This window comes from Phoxinus phoxinus (genome assembly GCF_949152265.1).
Source record: "Phoxinus phoxinus genome assembly, chromosome: 2".
NCBI classification, from domain to species: Eukaryota; Metazoa; Chordata; class Actinopteri; order Cypriniformes; family Leuciscidae; genus Phoxinus; species Phoxinus phoxinus.
In genome coordinates this window covers 38,396,061-38,414,294 of record NC_136877.1, presented here as the reverse complement: position 1 = coordinate 38,414,294, position 18,234 = coordinate 38,396,061, and the positions used below count along the sequence as shown (strand labels likewise).

At 37.6% G+C, this 18,234-nt stretch overlaps 2 protein-coding genes across 4 annotated transcripts; both read right to left on the bottom strand.

Annotated features, from left to right (window-relative positions):
- Positions 1 to 3,766: 3,766 nt before the first annotated feature.
- On the bottom strand, positions 3,767 to 10,077 carry eif4a1a (eukaryotic translation initiation factor 4A1A). Of its 3 annotated transcripts, XM_079589876.1 has the most exons (12): positions 9,914 to 10,005; positions 8,752 to 8,766; positions 8,471 to 8,519; positions 8,229 to 8,361; positions 7,791 to 7,930; positions 7,261 to 7,429; positions 6,986 to 7,095; positions 6,070 to 6,213; positions 5,640 to 5,777; positions 5,466 to 5,555; positions 5,112 to 5,191; positions 3,767 to 5,029 (listed from the first exon to the last, which is right to left on the bottom strand). In XM_079589876.1, exons 1-12 carry the CDS (start codon positions 9,934 to 9,936, stop codon positions 4,885 to 4,887), a joined length of 1,236 nt encoding a protein of 411 aa, XP_079446002.1. In that variant the 5' UTR covers positions 9,937 to 10,005; the 3' UTR covers positions 3,767 to 4,884. The 3 variants fall into 3 exon arrangements, with proteins under 3 accessions (XP_079446002.1, XP_079446004.1, XP_079446003.1); XM_079589878.1 differs by lacking the exon at positions 8,752 to 8,766 and having other exon boundaries at positions 8,471 to 8,532; positions 9,914 to 10,077; XM_079589877.1 differs by lacking the exon at positions 8,752 to 8,766 and having other exon boundaries at positions 9,914 to 10,066.
- Positions 10,078 to 10,400: 323 nt separating this feature from the next.
- senp3b (SUMO specific peptidase 3b) lies at positions 10,401 to 17,154 on the bottom strand. Its single transcript, XM_079600462.1, has 11 exons — positions 16,776 to 17,154; positions 15,364 to 16,101; positions 14,823 to 14,975; positions 14,472 to 14,583; positions 14,203 to 14,350; positions 14,063 to 14,110; positions 13,866 to 13,943; positions 11,942 to 12,079; positions 11,689 to 11,772; positions 11,509 to 11,559; positions 10,401 to 11,211 (listed from the first exon to the last, which is right to left on the bottom strand). Exons 2-11 carry the CDS (start codon positions 16,061 to 16,063, stop codon positions 11,101 to 11,103), a joined length of 1,623 nt encoding a protein of 540 aa, XP_079456588.1. The 5' UTR covers positions 16,064 to 16,101; positions 16,776 to 17,154; the 3' UTR covers positions 10,401 to 11,100.
- Between the last annotated feature and the right edge of the window lie 1,080 nt (positions 17,155 to 18,234).

Below are 18,234 nucleotides of genomic sequence, written 5' to 3'. Positions count from 1 at the left end.
GTGAATGTCAGAAACTTCTAAAGGTGTGGATTGCTTCTATAATTGCTTGAGAAAAGGTGTGGGTGCAAAGCTTTATGTTGTTTCTTTCTCTCTTTTTGTAGACACAGGTGTGAGTGCCTGTGAGTTTGCAGGTGCTTTGTGAAACATGCGAGCAGCTTCTGTTCGTGACTGACAGTTACGCCTTAATGCCAATCAAACCACAAATTGTGGGGCTTCCTTCTTGTTGTAACCATGTCCAGAAACATTTTTTGGACAAATAGTAAACCACTTTATGGAAAGTGCCTGACTCATTCTGCCGTCCTTTGTTTCTTTGTCACATTTGGTTGAGACCGAACCAAGACAGCTCAGAGAATTTCTCAGAAATGTTAAGTGTAGCCCCCTACAAACACAGATAGCTCAAAGACCTCATGTTTGCATACACATGTGCTCCACATGCCTCTCTTTGACTATTGTATTGCTTTTTAAAGCTTGTGTTTTCATGAGTTTGAATATGTATGTCCAAAACAAGTTACAACACAGTTGTTTTTCCAAAGCGCACACAAAAGATAACCACCCATTCAGCTGCATGGGCTCTAAGCTGCTCAAACACGGATACCTGAATGAACCTGTAAAGGAGAATCAACATGAGTTCTATGACTGAACTAAATAAATACGGCATCTAGACTGTTTTTGCTTATTTGATCTTTTAGTGTGTGCATGCTTTTCCCCCTTGAATTGCAGATTCAAAAATCAAATGGTCAAATAATATTTAGCTTTCTAATAAATAATTATTTTCAATCACTGTCTTACACTACATTACCAAAAACTGAGTATTTATGGATAATATGCTAAAATGTAACTTTAGTAGAGTTCTGTAAAAATTAGTTATATTAAATATCTTTGTTGTAAGTAACAAAATAATTATATAAATGATTACTTCTTTTTAAATTTTAAAATGAAGAATGTGGTTTATTGATCATCAAGCTATCAAATAAAGTTTACAGTAATTGCATTACAAACAAGAGAATCCTGATCAAAATAGTTTTTTCCAAAGAAAAGTATTTTAATAATATCCTGAACTTTGTCTGAGAATATTCACTCACGACCACTGTGAAGCTTTTTACAATCCATGTATAAAAGGACAGTGAATTTGGCACATATTTTTTAACATTTGTGTGTGTGTGTGTGTGTGTGTATTATACATATATATATATATATATATATATATTTTCTTTTTTCTTTTGAAATACCATTTAGAATTTAATTTAACTTTAAGGACAGATGGGGCTTTTTAAAACAATATTTGGCATTCAAAATATCCTTTTTAAGTTAGAGTGTATTAGTGTAATACCTTTTTTGAGTTGTTGTTGTTGTTTTAATCTGTGAACAATGAAAAATTAAATGCTATGTAATTCATTGGGACAAATATGACATTTTGATTTGAAATGGGAAACCCAACTGAGTAAAAAAAATAAAAATTAAGTGGCCCAAAAATGAAGAGACTGAGTACAATGGCTCGAAGAAAGGAGGACGGATGAGGAAAAGCTTGAGGAGAAGGGAGAATGGCAAAGATAAAGAAGAAAAGAGAGACTGAGAGGGGAAGAGGGCAACTTGGAGAGAGTGCAGTTTGTCCCTGAGTCCTCCCTGACAGACCGAGTGAATGGGGCCTCTATTCTCTCCCTTCTTATGTAAATGGGGGCTCCTAGCCATCCGTCACTGCACAGAAAGACCCTGGCAGGCCCTTTACGAGCCTCCTGCTCGCATAATCCCTGAGCCCACAATCATGCGCCCAGCAGGGGGAGAGGGGGAAGTGGAATGGGGGGGGGGAGGTTACCATGCAGACAGTGAAAGTTTTTTCGGAGGGCCACCTACACTGAGCACACATAATCAAAACATTTCTCATAAGGTGTATAGCCCTGGGCGAGATAGAGGGGAGAGGTTGTTATGCCTCCAATGGAGGGCTGTGATAGGAGGAAGAATGTTGGAAAAGAAGACTGTGGGTATAAAAGGGCAGGAAAGAGAGGGGATTGGTACAATGAATTGAATGAAGGGGACGTGGGACAGGGGTACATGATGCGGGAATTAACATAGTGTTTGCGTGATGGACAGGTGAATGAGGGCCCGCACTTTATGTCAGGGGATGTTGGTGAAGCGATCTCGCTGAAGTGATCAAAAGTTGCAGCCGTGGAATTGTAATGACACAGGCCTTCAGAGAGTTCGGATAACTATTGGCACATATGTGTGAATAAAACATTTCCTAATACATCCCCATGTGCTGGAATGACAAGTGCAATGGGATTGGTATGCATCCTGAGTTTGTGGCACAGCTGAAAGCTCCTTTCTGTCCTGTGGATACAGATGGTGTACAGATCTGCCCTCCTGTGGACGCACTCAGAACTTGCTATTAAAGGAGCTGTACTAGGTCTATCTCCTGGCTCTTGCATCAAGAGGTGCGCTTCTCAGGAGTTTTTCACTGAAAAATGGGCACCATATTCAGCTTAACCCCTGGTTTCACAGACAGGGGTTAGATTAAACCAGGATTAGTTTAATTGGGACTTAATTAGTAGCTTTTATAAATCTGCCTTAGTCAAAAAAAAAAAAACATCACTGGTGTGCAAAACAAAGCAGTGACATATTTTAAGATATGCCAGTGCAAGTTGCTTTCAGTTAAAACTGTTCAAACATGCATTTTAGTGTGGGACAAAGCTTAAAGGGGTAGTGCACCCAAAAATGAAAATTATTTTTACTGACCCCCAAGTTGTTCCAAGTTTCTTTCTTCTATTGAGCACAAAAGACGATATCTTGAAGATGTGTTGGTAACCAGAGAGTTGACGGTAGCCATTGACTTTTTTTTAGTTTTGCCCAAATGGGAATAGTTACGTTACATAAGATACATAAGATGTAAGTTAAATAAGAGAACATCATTGATCGCAGTGCAAATAATTGCCATAACAGACGTACATTCCATCACTTTAGTTGTAAAATATACATATTGTTACCAGCAGATTTAGTTAGTTAGGCCTACTTGTATGTTGAAAAACTGAACCTATCTACATAGGCTATCCTCGAACCTACTAAACAATAAAAAATGAATCATGGCATGGTTTATTACTATTATTTGCATATATTTAAATTTTAGTCATCTGCAGTTGTCTTTAAGGCCTATTTATTCAAATTCCTTAGAATCAACATCAATGTTGTGAAAATTAAATTGAACATGGTTCAAATATGGCTGGCTGTGGAACAAACAAGATTCAGTTAGTTAAAACATAAGATTGGTTTACATAATCATTTGTATCTATCGATAATAAACACAAACCTAGTTAGTGTATTTAAAACATATTCAGTTTATTAGTTCTATTACATAAACCTAACTTTTGTTACATTCATGTAACTGACAGTATGCATCGCGCTAACGCTTTCTCAAATATATAACGTTACCTAAATATTTGAATGCATCAAATATTCTAGCAAAATATATTAGATTTATAACGGATTTGACACTTCAAAACATTGCAGTACCATAAGCCATCATTCCTGTTGTGCAGTTGTTGGTGTGTTTATCGTGTATACTTTCAAACACTACAAATGATCTAATAGCCAGAAACACTGATTGGAATGATGATAAAGAAACAAATAGCAAAACGGTGATTAATTTAGCTTCAAAATAAAAACAAACTCAACCAGGGCAAGACCCATACATGTATTACATTAAGGTTTTCAGTTTTGTTTAACATCTATTGATTTATTGTAAAAATAAAGACAATAAACAAGTAAGACAACTTAGCATGTTAAAAATGGGAAATACCTTTATTTCAGACCATTAAAATAAATACTATACAGAATCCAATGTAGAAAAGACTTAATACATGGCTTCTGTCTCAAAAAGGTTAATAATTATCACATTTGTAATAAATTTGTTTAAAAAAATAGCCCTAACCACCCCAAATGTAAACCCCACATCCAAACCCACCCAACAAAAGACAGGCATTTTTTTGAACAATACGAAGACATTATGATCTCTATATACTCTACTACTGCAGTTTGGTCCTTTACATATTTAGACCCCTCCAACACAGTTTGGTGAGGTAGGTTATGGGAGCAAAACTCCTCAATAGGACTTTGATGCAGAGAAAAATCTGAGGCAATACAATGGTGGGTTATCCAATCATATCAACCATTCCAAATTCATTTCTGATGCCTTAAGCCATTCATCCCGCCAGAGTAAAGCCTATTTACAAAAACCGAAAAAGCTACAGCCACGCACACAGGACAACACAAAAGATGTAACAGAAGAATTGGACAGTTTGAGAATTACTTAACCACATTTTTTTAATTCTAGAATTAGATTTGTTCCCACTAACCAACTTCCTTTTGAACTGAAGCATCTTTTTTTTAAATCAAGCAGATTTTAACCTACTCCGATGCTTCTGTAAAAGGAAAATGGCAGTGACTTGCAATTTGGAATAAAAGTCCAAGTCATCCATATAAAACACATGAATCATTATATAGTTTACATCCTTTGCCCTGTGCAAGAAAAAAAAAAAACCTTCCAATGTAAAGTCACATCTCAAATATGGTTAAACCAACACTATCAAGAAAAGCAGGGCGTGTCTCCAATCCATTATGCCAGTCAGTGCATTACCTTTTACACCACACATGCAAATAAGCCCTGCAACACCCCCTTGATCACTAGATGGCACCATTTTAAATGAGCCTTATGAATATTGTATTCATTTTGAGTATTCAATGTGGCCAACATACTGGATATATGAAAATCACACCATCAGAACCAACAGTACTTGATTTGTGAGGGATTTGCATGAAAAGAGATGTGGGTTGGAATGAGACTAAAGAGGGGAGAAAAAAAAAAGTAGGGGAGGAGGAAAGAATGGGGTAGGGGTGTTAGATCAGATCAGCAACGTTCATGGGCATTTCCTCCACAGTAGTATTGTAGAAGGTTTCAATGTCTCGCAGTGTGCGCTTGTCATCTTCGGTAATCATGTTGATAGCAACGCCCTTTCTGCCAAAGCGTCCACCACGTCCAATTCTACACAAATAAAGCAATGTTACTACACAACAGGGACAAATGCACAAATCAGACAACAATCCCAGAAAAAGCTTTGACTCACCTGTGAATATAGTTCTCCCTGTTGGTTGGAAGGTCATAGTTGATAACCAGTGAAACCTGCTGCACATCAATGCCTCTTGCCTAAAAGTAAATAAGTACTGTGAGAAATGGTAACGGATTGAAAAACAAAGCAGTCAGCTAGCAAACCCAAGTTAAATTACAAGCAACAATGCGTTTCAAAATTGTAAATGTCAACTGCTTTATAGTTGTGTTGAGGGACTTGGCAACCCAGGCACTGTGGATATCAGTTAGAATAATCTCCCAAAGAACTTTATTCCCATCACAGCACAGCAGGCTGGTGGAAGAGGGATCCTTGGTGTGACATCTCAGAACTGGAAGATGAAAGGTTGCTTACCAGCAGGTCGGTAGTAATGAGGACTCGGCTGGAGCCAGAACGGAACTCTTTCATGATGACGTCTCTCTCCTTCTGCTCCATGTCACCATGCTATTAAATCAGAGTGCAAAAAGTTAACCACAAAGGCATTTTGGAAAACTATATAAAACACCAACACCCATTACTGTCACTCACCAGAGCAGAAACAGTAAAGTCCCTCGCATGCATTTTCTCAGTCAGCCAGTCCACCTTCCGGCGAGTGTTGATGAAGATTACAGCCTGAGTGATGGTCAGGGTTTCATAAAGATCACACAATGTGTCCAACTTCCACTCCTGAAAGACAGAAAATAGCTCAGCAAATGGAGGGAGATAAAACCCTGCTCTTCCAATAGGTGGTGCTGTTTTCAGACTTAAGTCAAGATCATGTTCCCAGAGACCTACAGGCTCAAAAAGAACTGGCAAGCAAAACGCTTACCAGACATTGAGCACTGCAGAGAGTCTGGGATCAGTTGACACGCATGGGGATCATCACAAAACAGCATTACAACTTTAGTCAAACAACTGTAAACTAGAACTGCAAATGAACATCTTAGGGTAGAGAAAGGAATATTTATTACTCACTCACCTCCTTCTCAACATTGATGTAGAACTGCCGGATTCCCTCAAGAGTCAGCTCTTCTTTCTTAACTAGGATACGAATAGGATCTCTCATGAACTTTGTAGTCACCTCCAGCACCTCCTGAGGCATGGTGGCAGACAAAAGGATCACCTGGTAAAAAGAAAAACCATGCATAAGCTTACAAAACGAGTCACACCAACCAGACCTTTTAATGTTATAGGCATCTTTAGGTTAACAAATGTACAATCATCGTGTTCAAATCTACAGCAATCTAAGCTGATCATGGTGCAGAAGTTATGGACTTTCACAAACAGGGCTTCGATTAAGACAGGATTAAGCTCAATTAGGCTATTTAAGTCTAATAGAAACATGCCTTAGAAAGAAAACATTGTGAAGATGAGTGATCAGGGGTGTTCACTGATATGCTCACAAAATCACTGCAAAATATGCTTTCCAACAGGTTTTATTGTAGTTTTTGTCCAACTCCATTGACTTGTACCTCACATCACATCCAATACAAGTCAGGGGGGGGGGGGGGGGGGGGGGGGGGGGGGAAGACAGCAGCATGTGTCCAAATTTTTATCTTAACCTTTCTATTTCATCAGAAACGATCTGAAAACAGGGCTTTAAGTGTAAAAACGAACTTGTCCTTCAAGCCTTGTCTGTGAAACCAGGGGTTAGTGCTCAGCCATCTTTAATTTACTTTGAAGTAAAATAAACTGCACAGCAATTAACTCATTTGAGGTATAAAGTGTCAGCTGCTTAATAGTCATGAAGAGGGACCCAAGAGCCCAATCATAGTGGAGAGCAGAAACATTTCTCTACCAAAGATTATGATCCCCCAATACAGCATAGGAAGCTGGTAGGAGAGGGTTCTTTGGTGTTGGCACCAAAAATTGTAAACTGAAAAGTATTAGCTTACCTGTGTATCTGTGGCCAACTTCTGAAAGATCTCATAGATTTGGTCCTTGAAGCCTCTGCTCAACATTTCATCTGCCTCATCCAGCGCAAACTGCTTTATATATTTAGGAGCTGAAATGGGAAAATGAGTGTCATTTTCTAAGACATTAAGCACGCAGAATAATAACCTGTGAACCATAGCAATAGACAGAACAAGTAGTTGAGAAAACAATATATGCTAGGACAAGTCTTGAACAAGACAGTCTGCTAAAACAAGTGCCCATAATCTGTACTTACAGAGATATCTGCGGTTAAGCATGTCAAACACACGGCCAGGGGTCCCAACCACTATGTGGGGCACATCAGCCTGAAGCTTCTGAACGTCATTACGGACATTGGTGCCACCAATGCAGGCATGGCAAGATGCCCCCATGTAGTCTCCAAGAGCCAGGACCACCTTCTGAATCTAAAGACGACAAAGACAGTTCAGCAATAATAATAAAATCAACCAAAAAAAATACATCTGTTCTCACGAGTCACTGCACAAGAAACAAAATGGACAGCAAGTCATGTTACAAAATAATTATGATGCGTATCTGTGGCCATAGCATGAAACAGTCTTTGTCTCACTGTGTTGAGCTGACTGGGATGAACACAGCCTTAATTTCCTCTTCCCCTAACAGATATCGGACTTTGCGTCACTGACAGACACAGCCTTGCCCAGTTGATAGGGGACATGCTTAAACTTTCCACACTTTTTCATTTGGAGACAGAAGACAAAGACAGAACCTGTGCTATAGCAAACCTGAATGAGTAATGCTTTTCACCTGTTGGGCCAGCTCTCTGGTAGGAGCTAGCACCATTGCTTGAGTAGCCTTCAGCTCCACATCAACCTGCTGCAGAATGGAGATGGCAAACGTGGCCGTCTTCCCTGTGCCAGACTGAGCCTGTGCAATGACATCATACCCTAGAGACAGAAAACTGCAGAATATTAACCAATGGCCATTCAATCACATGGAGTTTCAAACTGACTAATGTTAAAAGTACTAAGGAGAGCACTTGTGCCCATACCATGAAACAGTCTATGCCTCACTGTGTTGAGTTGACTGGGATGAATATAGGCTTTATTTAATCTGCCCTTACCAGATATAGGTCAGTGTCACTGACAGACACAGCCTTGCCCAATTAATAAGGGGATGAATAACTGAACTTCTAATCGAATATGAAACGACTAAGCATAGATAGACAAATAAAATTCTACATACCCTTGATGCAAGGGAGGATTGCCCTCTGCTGAATGGCAGAAGGTTTCTCAAAACCATAAGCATAGATTCCTCTGAGAAGAGCCTCTCGCAGATTCATATCATCAAAACTATCGACAATCTCCTTCCAGTTGCTCTGAAAAAAAAAAAAACATTTATAGTTTACGCGGATGCACATATACACATGCATGTGTTATTTTATATGAAAATTATAGAAACTAATTAAATGGCTCTTAGACACCAACCTCAATGATACCATCTGGCTCCATCCCCTCAGGGCCATTGTCTCTGGGTCTGAAATGAGAGACTGTGATTAGTACAGCTTTGATGTAATACTCATTTCACATTTACCAGTGTTCAGATGTGAAAAGTCAACTAAAGGACTAAACATAGCAATGAATTGGATTTTATCCAATAATTCAGTCACTCTGTCCCCCTATAGTGTTGGGGTTCATCTACAAACATCCCATACATTTATTCATATATTGTTAAATGTTTAATTAGTTCAAGTAAAACGAAAACTTACTCAGACTCATGATGACTTGTGGGGAAAAAGAAAAGAAAAAGTTAGTCAGAATGACAGCCTTAGTCACTATTCGCTTGCACTGGATCATTCTCCATAAACGAAAGTGAACGGTTTCCAGTGCTGTCAGTCTGCCTAATTATCTTCTTTAGTATTCCACGAAAAAGTCACGGTTTTGGATTACGATTATTTATAAAATATAGCGATATTTCACAGTTAAGACACTGACATCGTGAATTAAGAATATGACCAAGAGGCAGCCATTTTCAGCCAGCGCCATTAACAACGTGGCTCTAGTAACTCGTCGGTCACAATCGATCATCATTACAATGTTCTCTTTTAAAAGCGGTTTAAAATACCGTGCTTTAACTCCGTATTATACCAATCCATGTAGACATTTAATTATAGACCCAAAGTATTCAAGTTAGTTAACGTTAATCATTTCACCGACGACATAGTTTACCTTTTTTCTTTTAAAACTTAAAAAAAAAAAAATCAGCATCTTCATAATTTATATACATTTTAATAAGAGAGGCCTATGTGAGGATAGGCCTCGGGCCTACATCGCAAGAACACTCTATTGTCTCGCCTAGGGAAGGCACATGGCCTACATATTTGCTCCTTTGTAGGCCTACATCTGCGAACAAAACACATATTTTTTATTAAATGGCATCTGATACGGTGATATCTGGTAAAGTACGTTAAAATGAACGTTAAAATTTAGATAATCTGTTTAAAACGAGGATAAGGGAGTGACCATGTGCCGCATGGACGCGCCAGCCACACGAGGAACTGAACAAGCGCGTGAGACACGTTGCGTCACAAAAACCGGCATTCTAACGGAACGTCGAATATACGTTACAAAAAACAGTTGAAAAGACTTTCCAATAAACATTACGAGTATAATCTTACGTTAAAAGCATCGTAGTTACGCTACCTGGTGAAAAAACACTTTTCTGGGTCATTTTTACGAGGCGGGAAATGGGAGAGAACGAACGTGCCAAATCGGCTGATAATGCTAGCTTTTAAATCGCGGATGAAAGACAAATATTCTATATTTTTCCAAAACAACACGTGAAATCAATACTACTGACTACACATTTCCCGTACACCGATCAGCACTTACATAGACATCTAAAAAAATTCTTCGAGCACGTTTTCTTACCTATCTTCATGTTCAGACGACATTATTACAAAGGACTGTAGACTGGCGGAAACGCGCAAATACTTAAACTGTGACGACGACCAAAGTCCATTGATTGGACAACTTCCCGTTCAATCAGATCATAGACCCGCCCAGCGTGTCTTCCAATTGGTCAAGAAACGATTGGTATCTCCCTATTATAAGCGCCTGTTTAAAGACGTCACGAAACGAAAAAAAGAGAACAAATCCTAGCTGGAAGTTGAAAAAACTATTTGCTACATGAACCACATTTTTTAAAAATATATTTGTTTAAGAAATGTGATGTTTGGTTTTCTAGCATCTACATTTTAACGAGAAAAAAAGGAAAAAAAAATCCTAGCTGGAAGTTGAAAAAACAATTTGCTATATGAACCACATTTTTTTTTTTAAGAAATGTGATGTTTGGTTTTCTAGCATTTAAGTTTTTTTAAACGATACATACTTACTTTTATATTAGTAAAATATAATTCATAAATATAAAAAGTTATGCTCACTTCCAGAGAATATAGTCAGAAGTAATGCTTCCCTTATTACCTCCTTATTACCCAAGAGCTGTTTTCCAGTACATAAACGTTGCAAGAGAGTCATCTATTATTCACAGCTATTGTAAATAGTGGGTAATTTAATGTGTGATATAAATAAGCTTTGAGAAAAAAGAAAAAAAAAACTGCTTACTGGGATTATTTCCAGTTTGAAAAAGGGTGAACAAAGCTAACATGATGAGAATACTACCATAATAAATCCTGGGCATTTCAAAATACAACATTATTAATTACAATGTGACTAACAGAATAACAATTTAAGTGTTCTGATGATTACCCAGATTGTTATTTTCATAAGACGATTTATTAAAAACAAAACTGCAGACATGATACGTCACTTGCATCAGGGCACAGTTACTCTCATCTTTATGCACAGAACAAATACAAAACCCAAAACAGAAGGTTCCATTTAGGCAGTATGTCACAAGGGCAAGACAGGCGGTCATCCGTGGATTACCTCAGATCTCTCAGTCAAGATGTTGGCCTCCAGTAAGAAACCAACTGAAAAGGTTATACAAAATAAAAATAAAAGTGAGTGATGAAGAAATATCCTCATTGTGAAGTCTCTCAGGCTTTTTGGACAAATGTATCTCTTTCCTCACTGGTTGTGCAGTCTTTACACAAATATCACAGTGAGAGCTTGCAATGACACAGTTCTTTGTACATAAGTCTCCTCAGCTTGGGCATGTCCTGCTGACGGAAGCTGAAGGGCTGACCCAATGCGAGACACTTGCAGTACTAAAGAGGAGGTGGATAAATAAAGAGAAATAAAAGGTCAATATGTTTAGAGCTGAGAAAAAGACATCAAACAACACATTCTGACAACATTTTTCTGTGCATTTGTGGAGTAGTTTGTCGCATTTTGGATGAAGCATGTTAAAAACTTCATCCCATCAGTCTATTTTTTAAATGGATTTTACTCTAGATAAACAGTTATAAATGTACAGTATTGTGTCAGTTAATCTAAATCTTATCAACCACCACTTATAAACCCCAGACCATGGTCAGCTATATGAAAATGGTGTATGTACAAACCTGCAGGACAAATGCCCCACAGTCACTGTCATTATTCTGTCTGCCAACATTCTGTAATATAAAAAAAGAGGCTTTATTAACTGTCATTGAAACATTTGAACAGCATTAGAAATAAATAAATAAAAAGCCTCACAACAAGTAGCAATTTGTGGAAATGTTCACTGCAGAGTCTGGACTTACCATTTTAAAAAAGCCTTTCCACCCTGTCAGAAAGTCTCTCTTGTCTTTTATCATGGCTTCTGCCTGCAGGTATTTAAAAATATGCTGTGGAGGGGAAAAATGGTCACTTAGCTAATTAGAGTTACAAACACAAAGGTTAATTATTATATTGTTTTAGACATTACACACAGGTTAAAAGAAATGTCATAGTTTGTGGAGAAGATTTTGAGTTTACTATAGCACATAAAACACTATATTTTTATGTGGCTTATACCTTGGGGCAGCGGCGATTAAGAGTTCGCTGAGAGTCGAAGTATGTGATGGAGCGCCGTTTAATATCAACTGAGACCAATGACCAGTGCACTTCTAAATGAATGGGAATCAACAAAAGATCCTTCTGGAAGATGTCCACCTGAAACATGTTTGAACGTGTGTTAATAAAAGCAAGAACAAGAAAAGTTCTGCTGATTTGCTTTAAGGATTAGCACTGAAGAATAGATCCACCAAAATATTGTCAGATGTGTACATGTATATGATCTTGTTAACACAATCTTCAAAGGTTTGGGGTCAGTGAGATGTTTTTTTTATATAATGAAATGAACTCTTTTATTTAGCAAGGATGCATTACATTTATCAAAGTGACAGTAAAGTAGGGCTGGACCCGAATATTCGTTCGGTGGGTTGGTATCCGATTTGAAAATTTGACATTCGAATATTCGTTTTTTTTCTTTTGCACACCTGACATCCCCCTCAAAACGGTTCTCATTCGCGCTTGAATATGTGTTACACAATAAAATCTGGTGAAATATAATACTTAACCTATAACTTCGTTATAGCTACTTAATAAATATATTTGCTTCTTCTTGGACTACTAAAGTGTTCCTGCAACGGGAGTATTCTCTGGCTAGAGCGCAGAACAGCGGAGTTTGTATGGACAGAAGTGCATGACTGAGCTTGTATTTTGGGTTAAGCTGTGTTGCTTTGACATTGTGGAAAATAGAATAATAGAAACAAAATGTATTATCCTTTTTACCTGTTATTATCAATCTAAATTAATCTACTGTGAAATATAGGAGACTTTGAGATTTTACTGGGATGTCACGTGCCCCAGTTAAACCGCCCATGAGTTGAACGTCATGATGATTCAGCGAAAAGACAAAAATGCAGAGGACTTCATCTGTGTAGGAGAACTTTAAATTAAGTGAGGAGGACACGACAAAGGCAGTGTGTCAAATATGCAATTTGAAACTTACCTAACTTACCTTATCTACCCTACTTTGTCAGTGAGAAAAATATTATAAGACTACCTTATTAAAAAAATTGCTTAAGTTAAAAGACCTGTGTGTGTGTGTGTGTGTGTTTTTATATCACTAGTGCAGTGTCCAATCTCTGAGAATATAATAAGTAATTTGTTATATTAGACTACCTTATTTAAAATATTGCTTAAGTTAACAGACCTGTGTGTGTGTGTTTTACATCACTAGTGCAGTGTCCGTTCTCGGAGCATATAAGCTCTGCTCACGCACCGCTTCCCGCTCACGCTGTTCTGTAGTTTATTAAAAGTTTATTAATTCTGAACGCGTCGCGTCTCGCCTGTTAATCTATATTTCACCAAATACGACACTGCACTCCCTTGTGAAGTCGTTTGGATGAATGGTTCTCGAAATAATCAAAATGCAAACGGACAGACAGACATATAGAGATTCCTGCCTTTATTAGAGATAAGAATATGTTCAGCTCCCTCTCTCCGAAGCTTTGAAAATTCGATGTTCATTACTACCGAAACTTCAAAGCTCAAAAAATGGTATTCGGACCAGCCCTACAGTAAAGATATTTATAATGTTTATAATTTCCATTTCAAATAAATGCTGTTCTATTTGAGCTTTCTATTTTTTAAAGAATCCAGCACAATGTTTTCAACATTGATAATGATAAGAAATGTTCCTTGGCACCAAATCAGCCTATCAGATATATTTCTGAAGGATCATGCGAGTAATGATGCTAAAAATTTAGCTTTGCCAACCAAGGAATATATCACATTTTAAAATATACTCAAATAGCAATATTTCATAATATTACGTTTTTTTAATTGAATCAAATAAATGCATCCTTGATGAACATAAGAGACTTCTTTCAAAAACACTACCGTGAAACATTAACGTGAACTTTTGTGAGGTAGTGAAGTTTACAGTTCTTACATTCTTTGTCCACCGTTTCACTCCATCATAACCTTTGGTCCTCAACTTGTCATAAAAGAAACTGTTGAAGAAGTGCACCTAAAAGTAAATGAGATGGCATTAGATACAACAGAAACCACTGAACACAAGTGAATACAACTGAACTATATAGCAGCAAAGAAATGATTTCATAGAAGAATTAAGAAAAGAATATTCACCTTTTCAGGCACTGAATCCATCACAAGGTCTCCATACATGTTCATGATCTTAAAAAATCAGGTGAAATAACAATGTGTGCATTAAGCAGGACTGAGAAAAACTAAATAATTAAATGTATCATGTATAACTCAAAACTGACCTGGTCATTGAGCCAATTCTGTCCATAGAGGGTGCTAAGATCATCCATTGTGAGAACATGACGCTTGTAATTCACCCGGAACCCTTTCAACATGGCAGTCCCTGATGACCTCTGGTAGGATTGAATTAAATTATGCACCACGAATTTCCTGTAGGCACATGGTAAAGAAAAGAAAAATACTTCTAAAGTTCTATGTGAAACACAACAGATGCACAAAGACAAAGAACTAAAAGAAAATTAGTGTATTTGAGGTTATGCATGAGTGAGACCTGGGAGTCTGAGAAAAGTCCTCATTGAAGATGCTCTGCAGTTCCTCGACAATATCATCTGATTGTACAGGAATTAGACTTCCATACTTTCGAAGGTAATCATCAAGAAGACCTGAGAAATAAATAAATGCATGAGGTGGTACCACCACCACCACTGAGTTTGGGGCATTTTACATATTTTAACACCAAGATCTGTGATGACTGAGGAGTATTACATCCTCTTTGGCCTGCAATCTTGGTATAAACCCTATATTATCTAAATATGCTGGACATGCTTCCATATCATAACCTAAAGAGATAATATGAGATAAGATGCATGTTTCTGCAGCTTCTAGACAACAGGAGTTCTACCTTGGACATAAGCAATGTGCTCCTCTGTTAGGACCATCTCCATCTTTTGAGTGGTTGGCTTCACGGGTATAGAAGGATATTCCCGAGCCCCAGTCACTACTGAATTTGACTGAGAATCCCCATGATAACCATTGAAACCATAAAAGGGATTTTCTGTGGAGAGAGAACAAACATTAATATAATGCAATATTAGCTATAATTCTATTTACTTTAAATCAGGGGTTGTCAATCTTTTAGATGCCACATCCACTAAATATCATCATCCTAATGCGAGAGACCCCATCCTAAAATTTAAACGGCAGATATTTTATTTTCATGTATATTGTTAGATGTATGATTTTTTTTTGTTGATAAAATGTATAATTTTATTTTAATATTTATTTTAATCAAATGCATTTAATTTTATATAAAAAAAGTAATGATCTTTTCTATAAACTTTTCAACAGACCTCCTAGTACTCCCTTGCGGCCCTTTGGGGGTCTACATGCCTTAGTCTGAAAACCCCTGCTCTAAATAACAAAGAGAAAAGGAAAAATCTCACCTGGTTCTCCTCCACTTGTTGTCTCCAAACCCATTTGTGATGAGCCCAAGGTGTCACATCCCTGTTCTTGTCTCTTGCCGGCATAAAGGCTATAGCGGCGCCACCTCCTTGCCCGTCGATACCCTAAGTTGCCAACCCATTGCGCCCGCTGTCTCCACGTTTTCCAATTCTGCACAAGCCGGTTGCGTAACCTTGCACTAGATCGTAGTCTTTGCCAGCGCTTCAGTCTTTGCTGCCTAAGTCCACGAAGTCGAATCTGGAAGGGATTCTCGGGAAAGTCTCTAGCTTGAAATTTGGCCTCTCCTTCATGAGAGGACATCTGCTGCCGATAATTGTTAGCAAGCATGACTTGCTGTTGTGATTCAAATGGCATTTGCCAGTCTTCCACTTCATCTTTCTCTTCCCATGAAGCACACTCAGAATCAATCTCTTCCTCATCTTGTTCTTCTTCTTCAATATCTTCTTCATTCTCATCAAATCCAAGCTCTTCATCAACTTCTACCGGTTCTATGTACTCTCCAGTCCAGATTCGCTCTTTGTGAGCTATTTTAAGGTGAATGGGGCTGGTGGTATTGGGAGAGGAGTTTGGATCCATTAGATCACCTCCCATGCCCCCAACACTGCTGGCCTCCTGGCTCACAGTCAAGGAGAGTTCCCCTTGCCAGCGGTTCTGGGCCAGGCTTCCACCACTGTCTCTCATTGTCCACTGGCAACCTGCTACCTGCGCCAGCTTGCCGTCTGCAAGAGTGAAAAAAATGCGAATTGGGGTAAATTCAGTACCCTGAATTTTGTTTCTGATGCAGGTGAATAATTTGCATAATACAGATATGTTATTTATAACTGACTGATAACTGGTTTTGTATACTATATGGTGATTGTCAAAGTGGAGTACATATTAGATATCTGACATGCATCTCATTTAACATTTTAAACATAAAAAATAGAATATATATATATTTTACATTCTGTTTTCATTTAGTCTTATTTAAAAAGATCAAATACAAACGAGCAAAACAATTCAAACAGAAAGCAAGTAACGTTAGCCTATTAGAATTAATACATTCTCACAATAATTTAACAATTTGTTTGCGTTTAACCAAACGTGATTCATGAAATTTGCACATATATTCATGCACAATGGAATGGTAAAATGCTACTATCAACAACAAAATGAGCGAAGAACCATTATACAGATTCACATATAGCATGCCTAATCAAAGCCTTTCAATGGTCGTGTCATATCTAGAGAACAACACATATTTTGTATGTTTTGCAACGACGTTATAAGCCGAATAATTCACGGTTGCTTACTAGGTAGTTTTCGGTCTTTGGCATGTGCAAATTCGCTAATTAGCTGACTAGCTAACAGCTACATACTCTAGTCTCTTGAATTATACCCACATATCACTCACCTTTTACGTGCAGTTTTAAACCAAGGTAAATTAAAAACACACGCGGCAGCTTTGCCTTTATTTTCAATTATTTTAGGGCAAAGAAACCAGATTGTGCATTACGAGGATTTCCACCTCAATCAATGAATACAGTCGCGGTCTTTGCACGAAACCATGAACAGCTGCTGCGCGCAACTGATGACATCATTGGCCTCGTGTAATGGCGTTACAGACCCCTGCAAAATAAAGCATAGCCTACAAATAATACTTATACAAAGATACTTGCAACATGTTAACATACAAAATATTGGATTGAATCGTGTAATGAAGCAGTAGTAAAATAAAAATGAGTTACAAATGGGAGCGTACTGCGTAACCTTCCACCCTTGTACCATTCTATAGATTTAGTTTTTTCTGAATCAAGTAAGTAGGCTAGTATTTACTTAGATATTTAATAGGTTTCAAAAAAGTAAAATGTTAGTGGGTTATTGAGTAGGGTTCCAGTAGCTGAATTTAAATGGCTATCCTCGAAGTAGCCTACATATAGGCTATTTTGTCAGTGATCTTTTTCTATGTCAGTATCGTGTTTCCGGCATGAAGTAAGATCCTATGGTCCATATGCTGTCTAGGTCTGAGTCACAATATGATGGGAAGGAAGAACTTTAAAAAATCGCACTAGTCTGGCTAAATGATGAGTCCTCTGAATTGCAGCATGCAGCTGACTCAACAGATTCACAGCAAATGGGATTTCCCAGAACTCATCAGCTGTTAAATATTATATCTTATTGATATGGTTCATTATTATACAACGTTTTCCACGTGTGTGTTTTTTATTATTATATTTTTTATTGACAGATTCAATTATTGCTCATTGAGGAATAGTTTGGTTGATGCCAATGATTGCATGCATTTAGAGCAGATTTCCATGCAGTGAAGTTGCAGTTAGTTTTATACAAATCCAGTGGGTCATATATATGCACATTTTATAGATCACAAAAAATAAAATAAAAATAAAACATGTATACACCAGTTTTCTATTGGTAAAGTTATGGACAAACCATAATGTTTCAATATTTATGATACAGTATAAATACAGAACCAGGAAGTGAATTGTTCATAAAAGGTATTTTTACCCTAAAGGGTGATTACCATAAGGGTAATGTAGCCTAATACATTATTTCACGTGATCATTTGCATATGTTTGCGTCGTGTCTTTGTGACAAGAAGAAAGTCCATAAATATCCAGTCAAACTGGAAAGACAGGATCAGAGAGGCATGACTGAAAATGTAACTGGGGGAAATAGTCTCTGTTTTCAAGTGCTTCTAATGACGCAGGGCTTTATGTAGTCCACATGTGAGAGTTCCTTCATGCTGAGTGTACTAATACAATAACTCCCAAGTTTCCTGTCACACCCATTTATTTTCATTAAACAATTGGTGGTTTCTTTTATGTCAACACTTCTAATTTTTTTAATGTATG